At 39.4% G+C, this 10,201-nt stretch overlaps 1 protein-coding gene across 1 annotated transcript in view; it reads left to right on the top strand.

Annotated features, from left to right (window-relative positions):
* The first annotated feature begins 1,559 nt into the window (after positions 1-1,559).
* SLC9A3 (solute carrier family 9 member A3) overlaps positions 1,560-10,201 on the top strand; it is a 313,153-nt gene continuing 304,511 nt past the window's right edge. The window contains exon 1 of the mRNA XM_018558948.1: positions 1,560-1,767. Within this exon, the coding sequence (XP_018414450.1) occupies positions 1,560-1,767 (208 nt within the window). The remainder of the gene's footprint in view (positions 1,768-10,201) is intronic.

The raw sequence follows: 10,201 nt of genomic DNA, 5'->3' as shown, positions 1-10,201 counted from the left end.
CCCCCCCCCTCTGCATCATATCAGGCCACATGGCCTCGGCATTGAGAGGGTGCTTTTCCATGGAGGGGGACCCACTGGAAAAGTACATTGTCCCAATGCCGATGGGGACAAGGGCCTCTTCCTCACAACCCTGACCTGGTGGTTGTGGTGGTCTGTGGGCAGGGGGGTTCATCTGCATCTGGGTACTGGAAAAACATGTCAAACGGCATAAAAAACACACATATCTGCATTTGCAGAAACACATCTAGATCTGGTCTGGAGGTGGTTTGAACATGAGCCCCTGACCTGTTGTTATAGATATTCAGACTACAATATTACAATACCTTACCTTACAATACCTACCTTACAATATTTTGCTGGTAAGCAGTCCTGAATTTCTTTGCATCTTTATGAGGATTAAAAACATGCAAAACCTGCACAAAGATATATATCACTTTTCAGTGCAATCCTATGGGGGATTGTTGATGCCCTTTAAGGATTTATCATACTCATTTTGGCATTGTGTTATGTAAATTAACGATGCCTGTTCTAAGGTGCTGAACAAAGGAAACTTTGCTTATCAAATTTAGTAAACATTCTCTTAACACTGCTGCTTATTGAATTACTGTGAATTAGAATTTCCTGTTACCCAATCTTACTGAAGGTGTAGGAACAGCATGCCACATACATACATGTATCAGATTAATAATTGCTGACATTTGGCATATAGTAAAATATATTCACAGTGTATAAGCATGCACCAATTTAAGAATGTGATCAGTCTATATGGTAAGTCCCCTAAAACCAGAAAATAATCACCACAGAAGTATATGTTTACACTTCCATTGTAGTCCTGTGCTGAAACAGCCTATTTATATTTTCCAAAATAAACTTTGTTTCTGTAGTTTGGTAATACAACATCCTGTCTCCTCATTATGCAGAATATGCCCAAAGACAGGAAAGCATACATTATTTATGAGAGAACTCAAAAACAATGGTCTGAATTAAAATGACTAAACTGTATTGTTGTAAGTATGATTTAGCATGATTATTGTATGCATAGAAATGTAAATGAGACATTCAAACCTTTTTTTAGTTAAGTATTATGTATACAGTCACTATTTACTTGTGGTTAGCATTTAATTACTTAGTTTGTAGGGACTAAAAGGCGGTGCCCTGTACCTGTGAACTAGGAGGGGGAGTGGGTAGTCTGTTGGAACTCTCCCATTAGGTGACATAAAAGCACATGCACAAGAAGCATGCCAGTGCTACCTGAAGCATCTCCGTACTTTTATTTATTTTTGTAGGTAACTGATCTCTAAACTAAAGAGTTACCTGAGAGTTACCTGAGAAGCAATATGCGAGAAAGCCAGAACTGATAACACTGGTTTGATTCCTTTGCATAGAACTAGCAATCGACAAGTGCAACAACTAACATTGATCTCTAGATGCAATTTAGCACTGTATTCTGTTAGAACTATGGAATAGTACATTTCTGCATGGTGTGAGGTCTTGGAATCGTGAAGATAAATATAACAATAACAGTTAGCACAGGAAGAGTGTTCTTAGGAATGAGGAGGATGGAGAACGTTTTTTGGAAAATTACAGTGCTGTACCTAGTTGTCACCCCTGTATTAGGAGCTAACAAAAGTAGATCCAGTGAGGGTGGAGGTGGTCATACTTCTGAAGCGCCTACCAGTCTACAGATAGTCACGTTTAAATGGCATCATGTGCAGGACCCATATACCATTGCAGTCTGGATTCTCGTGGCAAGTTTGGCTAAGATTGGTAAGTGACTTAACATATGAGTCTATTTATTTACCTTTAAATATCAGATTAAATATTAAAGCACGGTCATTGCCAATGTCTTGTGATTGGTGCATCATACTTGTATTAATACAAAGATATATATTTTCTGTATCCCTTACTTCTTGCGCTATTTGTATTCTGGCCACACACTAGGCAATTTTGTGACTTTCAATCATTTTAGTTTCTTGCAACCAAGTAATTTAAAATAGGGTGGAAACTGAAACCACTACAAAACCACTTAAAACAGCATTTTTAATACAATTTAAACCTAATTTTTAAAATGACATTGCTTGAAACCTAAAACATTTTAATATGATTATATTAATCCCTTTGCTACTCTGATACTGACCTTACACTTGGCAGCTTTGGCAGCTTTTTGTCAGCTTTTAACCACAAATGTTCCCTGGCTTTTAGCAAGCAAATTATAAAAACTGTGGTGCAAATCAATTAATGCCTTTTTAAGTGGGACTGAGGTAGTGAAAAACGTTTTACACCCCATTTGTGATCATTTGGTCACTGAAACTATGAAATAATTACTGGCCGCTTTAGATTTCGTAAAAGGATGAGCGCAACCTTTAACCAACAGTTTCTATAGAAACCATAAAAATATAAAAAATGTAGGTTGCTTTCATCCACTTTGTGGTTCTTGACTGAATGCTAGTTGAAGTTACAGAAATTGCTCTGTGTATGACCGGCATTAGCCCTTTTCCTAATTTGTATGTACTGTATAGCAATTTTTAAAGGAAATCAAAAAATGATCAGTGGGTATGCCATACATGCCAAACAAATTGTGCTTCATTCACTCCAGTTGAAGAAAAATGCAGGTTTAGAACTAGGATAGATAACTTATGGGTATTACTATACCCATACTTACTTATGGGTATGTTTTGCTCAAAGGTGATTCCACTTTCCCAGGTGAATTTGGGAAAATGGAATTACCTCCTCCAATATGATTCTCTCAACCTATATAATTCTCTCAAGTCTATACTCACCTTTCGATGAATGATCCTTCCCCTCTACTATCCATATCTTGTACATATGTGTAGCGCAGCCCTGTGCTCTGGATTTTGAATTCACTTGCAAATGGCGAGAACTTGGGGTGCACTGATACCGATATTGGTTCAGGTACTGGGATCCCGCAGAGCCTCCTAAGACCCTGCATTGCCCTCCTGAGACACCATACAGCCTCCTAAGACCATGCACAGCCCTCCTAAGACCCTGCACAGTCACATAGGACCCCACAGAGCCACCTGAGACCCACACAGCCAAACTGAGACCCCCACACAGCTCTCCTGAGATCCTGAAATCTTCCACTGGAGACATTAGGCCAGTACCCTGGAGCAGCACAGAGTATGTAGCTTCATGTTATTCTGCATTGATGTATAATGCATTGCTGGGATTTGTAGTCCTCTATAGCCGATTGCCATTCAGCATTGATGGGATTAGTAGTCCATGGTGGTATTCTGCATTGCTCTATAATGTATTGCTGGGACTTGTGGTCCCCTATAGCTGGTGGTATTCTGCATTGCTGTATAATGTATTGCTGAGATATGTAGTCCCTCTACAGCTTGGAGTTAGTCAGGTAACCGTGCTGACAAATGAGTGCTCGCCATTTGCAAGCAAAATTTTAAATACAGGGCTAGTGCAGGGCTACACGGCAGTATGATGTATGGATAATACACTCATACCGACAGAGGGGAAGGTGCATTCACCAAAAGATAAGTATAGAGGGGGGCTGGGAGAGGGGGTAATTCCATTTCCCCAAATTCACCTGGGTAACTGCAATTACCTTTTAACTTTATTTTTCATTGTTTTAGATTATTGCATTTAACCCATTATCTAATCCGTCATACATATTTAAAGTATAAATTGACTTGTTTGAATTATGAGAGTTTTTATATACATCCAGGTAAATCGGTATATGGGAGAGCAGAGGCGTCCCGAGCGCGGGTTTACCCGGTGCCACTGGGACATCATCACGGACATGCATGACATCACACATCATCACAAATGCGCATAATGATGTCATGAGCATTTAACTGCCAGCAGCCTTCTTGGTGATGGATGCCGGCACAGAGGAGGGGATGTTCATCCAGCGGTGTCACCCCCTCTGATGGTGTCACCCGGTGCGGGCCGCAACCCCTGCCCCCCCTTGTGATGCCAGTGTGGGATAGCCTAAAATAATTTAGTTCTCCTCTGAAAGCTTTTAAACACTACTTCTCTTTAACAGTTACTTTTTGTTAAGATTATGTATGTATTTAAAGTGACACTAAACTGAGAAGTTAAACCTTAAAAATGCATTCGATTAACTTAACAAAAATGTATCTTATTTGTGTATCACTCAGCTGTAGATCCTCAAATCTTCTCTGAATTGGTGCTGACACTGTCCTTCCTTCTGGAGGGTGGCTACTTTTGTTCCCCATGGTTTTTGTGTATGTTGTAAAGTAGTCCTGTGATGGACTACAATCTCAATGTGATACGTTTAGTAATTGCAGTGTTTAAAAACTAGGTATATTCCACCTATTAAATAAGAAACACAAGTACAGTGAACCAATGCATGTAACTGAAGGACACTTATTAGACCCTAATGATAAACCCTTCAATTAGTGTTTCTAGCAAACAAGCAACCCAGCATCTATGCGTGTCTAGACGGGGTTAATCTCTCTCTCCTCCTTGCACTGCACTACTAGCTGGAGAGATGACCAAATGTACTTAAGAACTGTAAATTCATAATCACAGTTCTCAGATTACTTGTGATAAGCAGTGGAGGAGAAAAATGAAACTTCTAATAGTGTAGCAGGTTTTATTGAAACAATTTGTAATACTCTTTTGGTGTTCGAAATAAGTACAACTGCAAGCCACTTCAACAACACTGCTGAATGTATTTCAGCTTCTCTTTTTTCTCTTACAGCTTCTCATTTTTTCTGAACATATATTTAAAATTCTCTACTCACATTTCTATTACTTAAATTAAATTGTAGCGATATAGAAAGCACAACCGTAACCAAATTCATAACACAAAAATAAAATTACAGGTCCCACCCAGAGGGTTTATGATGGCACCCCAAATGTTCAAAAAGTTCACACATTTTAAACAATAAAAAAAATAAAGATTCTCTTGCAATGGGAAGGAAACTATGAATATTATTAGACAGAGCGATGTTACTTCATGTTTAAAATAAAACTATTATTGACAAACACAGTAAAATAATCTCAATTAAATTATCACCATGCACACATACATACTGTAACAAGCTAAATTATATGTTATTTAAAAAATACTAATAACAACCATTGCACTTAATTCTCAACTGCTATTTGAAATTAACTCACAATTCCTACATTGCTGTGCAGTTTTATATGGCTGTTCAACCATTAAAACCACTAGAATCTATAGTTGTGTAAAAATAGGTGATGGACCCTTTAAATTACCTGTTTGTTGACCCACATATTTTTCCGATTGCCTGTTTCTTGCCTGTGTATTGTAATGACTGCCTATTTGGTCCCCGCATATTGTGAATTTTATTGGTTTTTTTTGCTTGCATACTGTTGTAATTGCTTGTTTTATTTTTCAATTGCTAATTGTTGCCTGTATATTGTAAGGATTACTCATTTAATGCCCCTATATTGTCAGGATTGCCATTTTTGTCAGCGCTGTTTTTTTAGGACCATATTACTGTAACTTAATCCATAGTTACATAGTATTAGACACGTCTAATAATATATATATAAAGACATATAGTATAAAGTATAGTATAATAATATAATATAAAGACACATGTCCATAATATAATATAATATAAAGACACATGTCCACCAAGTCCAACCTATTGTGTGCATGTGTATGATCCTACTGATGTGTGCGTATGTATATATAGATTTCTGTGTGATCCCATTCTTAAGAGTACTTGTACCCCTGTATATTAAGACCCCTCAGGAAATCGTCCAATTGCCTCTTGAATTGCCTCTCAGCTGAAATCACAGCATGTGGCAGCGAGTTCCAGACCCTGACTGCTGACATTTTTTCTCCACCAATTTTAGGTGGTGGCCCCTCGTTCTTGTCATGGAGTTATAGTAAAAAGTTTGCTGCTTATGTTGCTATCCCCGGTAAACATTTTGTACATGAAAATCATGTCCCCCCTTACTTCCAATGAGAACATGTTTCAATTTAGTAGCCTGTTCTCATAGCTCAGGTCCTCCATCCCCTTTATGAGTTTGGTTACCCTCCTCTGGACTCTTTTCAGTTCAAGGACATCCCTTCTGTTCACTGGTGCCCAAAACTGGACCGCATACTCCAGATGAGGCCGAACCAGTGATCTATAAAGTGGCACAATTATAGACTTGTCCCTGCAAAACATTCCCCTCTTAAGGACAGGACCCTACTTGCTTTGTTTACAGCAGCCTGGCACTGCAAGCTATTATTCAGACTGTAGTCTACAATAACCCCCAAATCTTTTTCCCTTTTTGACTTCCCTAGTGGAGTTCCCATTAGTGTGTAATCCGCGTGCTTATTTTTAACACCAAAGTGCATAACTTTACATTTATCAACATTAAACCTCATCTGCCATGTAGTTGCCCACTCCCATATTTTATCCAGGTCCCGCCGTAATGTTATGGTGTCTACATCCGTGTCTATTACCCTCCCGATTTTGGTATCATCAGCAAACACTGAAACATGTCTGTTTACCTGGGCATGGGGCCCAGCACAAAACCCTATGGCACGCTGTTCATAAACCCTAGCCCAATCCTATACACATTCTTGTAACCAGTTTTCTATCCATGTACACACTATTTCGTCTATGCCCATGGATCTCCGCTTGTGTAGTAAACTTTTGTGTGGTACCGTGTCAAATGCTTTTGAAAAGTCCAAATATACCACATCTACCAGCCTACCTCCATCCAGATCTCTACTTACCCCTTCGTAAAAAGTTAGCAGGTTAGTGTGACAGGAACGGTCTTTGCTAAATCCATGCTGGTTGTCATTTACTATGCCATTATCGCAAACAAATTCTGCTAGGTGGTCCTTAATCACACCCTCTAACACTTTACAAACTACCGATGTAAGGCTAACCGGTCTGTAGTTCCCCGGATGGCATCTGGACCCTTTTTTGAATATTGGAACTACCGTAGCCCTCCGCCAGTCGCTTGGCACTCTGCCAGTCATTAAGGAGTTTTTAAAAATGATGAATAATGGTCCCGTTATAACCTGGCTTAGTTCTTTAAGTACCTTGGGGTGAATATTGCATTAAGTAGTTTGAGTTTGTGTTGTATCTCTGTTTCTGTCAACCATTGTGGAATATTTTGAGATGAACTATGTGCGTTCTTATGTGTATTAACCCTGTCTTTTTCCTGAGTGTATACTCAGGAGAAAAAGGTATTCAACGCCTCGGCCCTCTCCCTGTCGTTTGTGACTAACTCCCCGTTTTCATCCATTATTGGATCTATCTGCTCCTTCCTTACTCTTTTACTATTTATGTACTGGTAAAAAATTTTGGGGTACTTTTTACTTACTATGGCTATATGTTTTCGCACTCTATTTTAGCCACCCAAATTACTTTTTTACATCTTTTATTACATTCTTTGTAATTATCGAACGCCAATGCCGTCCCCTCCATCTTATATTTTCTAAATGCGACTCTCTTGTCCTTGATGTGTTGCTTTACTGATCTATTTATCCATATAGGCTTAGTTTTTGACCTTTTAATTTTGTTCCCCAATGGTATACACTTGGTAATTCCCATTTGTAATGTGTTCTTAAAAAACATTCCCCTGCATTTCTGTCCTTTTAAAGCATGTTGCTATTAAACCCATATTTCCTGATGGTGTTTTACCTGTGCTGTTATTAAAGCTTTTAACTCTCTAAAACTACAGTCATCCATTAAATTAACACAGGTTTGTTTAAGTTTAATTAAGGTAATATTTTAACAGTTTTGTAAATTAACCCCTATGTATGCCAAACATTTAGAACCATTACTATAGAACATGTCATGAGTTTTGGTAACTATAGTGAGAGTAATCTAGGAGCCAGCATATTGATAATATTATTTTTTAATTTCACAGTCTATTTGTACTGCTGACTACTGTCGCCAGGAATGAAAGTGAAGGAAAACCCAAATTTATGAGTTGTCACCCAAACTGGAATAGCAGGGAAATTTTCCAAAGTGAACTTTTGCTTTGGTGACAACTATTATTCATAAGATTTCTCTTACGTTTAGAAATTCTGTCTAACCTGCTTGCTGTGTCTCTGAGACAGGAAGTGAAGAGGAATCTCATAAAAAACATACAGACAGCAAAAAATAGTGACATGGGTTTTCCCTACTCTATGTAAATCTAAAAAAATTAAAATGGCTTTAAAGTTCCAAAATGTGTTTACCAAAGTCAAGCAATCTCTCCTGTTCTCTCTTTAAACATATCTAAACCCAAAAGCAAACAAAAAAACCGAATAGATTATATTTTATTACATATAGATTATAGTGCTTAGATGTGGCGACTGCATTAGTTTGCTTTTTTGTTTTCAGAATTCTTTAAAAAAATTTTCACCTGATGATCCGGACAGTACACTCAGTTAATGTTGTCACCCTAGAACTTAAAATGTCTTACTGGCAGAATCTTCAGGTTTAAATAAAGGAAAACAAGTCTGAAAAGAAAAAAAGGAAACTAATGTAGCCACCGCATCTAAGGACTGCTAAGCTGCAATGTATTCATTTTTGGGAAAGCTTATAATATTGTTTGAGATTTCAGTTCAGTGCACAGGAAGTTATAGGGATATTGGATTTCTGGTAGGATCAACAGGTATTTTTCTGTATTTGCAGAAAAAAATAAAAGTTAATGCAGCCACCACATCTAATGACTGGTAAGCTGCCATATATTATATATTTGATATATTTTGTTCTTGGGTTTACATATGCCTTAAACTAACCATGCAACTACAGACTCACTTATACACAATGCCTAAGTTGTAACAAAACAACCAACCAAGAACTTACTTGGTTTTGTCAAACACATTTCTGGAATTTAAAGTATATCTAAAGCTAAAACTTTTTTTAACATTCTTAGACCACTGATTTAGCTATCTTTAATTAAGGGCACAATTCCCCATCCCTTATCATTTAGTTCAAGTATTAGATCTCTTTTGTCCCATGACAACTGAATTTTGCGTATTGCTGTAGTGTAGCATCAATGGTCAATATATGCAGGAAAATGTAAACAAAAAGTGAAACCAGTTACTGTATGTATACAAGCACCATTCACTCATAATTTGCATATAATGGCTCACTTTGCAGGAATTAAGGAAAATTTCCTGTACCTGTGAATAGAGGTGTGTGTGTGTGTAGGGGCGGCAGGGGGGGATGGGTTGGAAGGCTGCTAAAACTCTTTATTTGGTTGTGGAAAGCACATGCCAAGAAATATTCCAGGGATTCCTAAAGTCACTATGCATTTTTATTTATTTATTTTCTTGGTAACTGATATCCGTTCAGGGGAGCAACTTTGCAAGAAAGCCAAAACTGATAATAATAAAGCCAAAACTGATAATTGATTCTGTTGCATAAAACCAGCAACTGGCTTGTGCAAGAACCAGTTCAATTAATAAATGCAATTGGATCTATACTTACATAGTTCGATCTCTAATGAGCAGGGCCGGGCCGAGCCAAACTGAGTCATGACCGGGCCGAGCCGACCTGAATCAAAAGGCAGCCGTGGCCCTCTATTCAGGCATATCAGAGGGCCCTCTGATATGCCTGAGCAGAGTGCCACATTTGCTGCGGCTGCAGACGCCAGTCTCTCTGATCCCCCTGGAGCCGCCCGTTGAGCCTGCACTGACCGGCTTGAGCCTGCACTGACCTCCTGGAGTCTGCACTGACCTGTAGCCCGCACTGACCCTGACCCCCCTGGAGCCTGCAACTAATTGCTTGGAGCCTGCACTGACCACCTGAGAGTTTGCACTGACCGCCTTCAGCCCGCACTGGCTACCTAAGAACCTAAACAGCCCCCTGAGAGCCTGCACAGCCCCCCCTAAACCCCACACAGCTTTCCTGAGGCATCTAGCCCAGAACCCAGAGCAACAGGGGCGTAGATAAGGTGGGGATGGGGGGGTTCAAACCCTCCTGGCAGTGGCTAGCGAGGAGGGGGAGAGGGGGGGACGTGCTTCTGGGCGCCCGTCTGAAGAGCATCCTCAGATGGTCATGGCCGTCTAAAGGGATGCCGGCATGTTCTGTTTGCTAAAACATCATTGACGACTGCAGGAGAGCTCAATATAGTTCACTGATACCGATGTTTTATCAAACAGGACATTCCCGGCATCCCTTCAGACTTACATGTTCATGCCTTTCCGTGGATGTTTTGTGGGGGGCAGGTGGAGCTCCCGCTTCAGGACCGCCCCTGCAAACACAGACTGCATTGAGACAGAGCAGGC

This window comes from Nanorana parkeri, unplaced genomic scaffold, assembly GCF_000935625.1.
Source record: "Nanorana parkeri isolate BGI_ZX_2015 unplaced genomic scaffold, ASM93562v1 scaffold370, whole genome shotgun sequence".
NCBI lineage: Eukaryota > Metazoa > Chordata > Amphibia > Anura > Dicroglossidae > Nanorana > Nanorana parkeri.
This window is presented reverse-complemented; position numbering and strand designations above follow the sequence as displayed.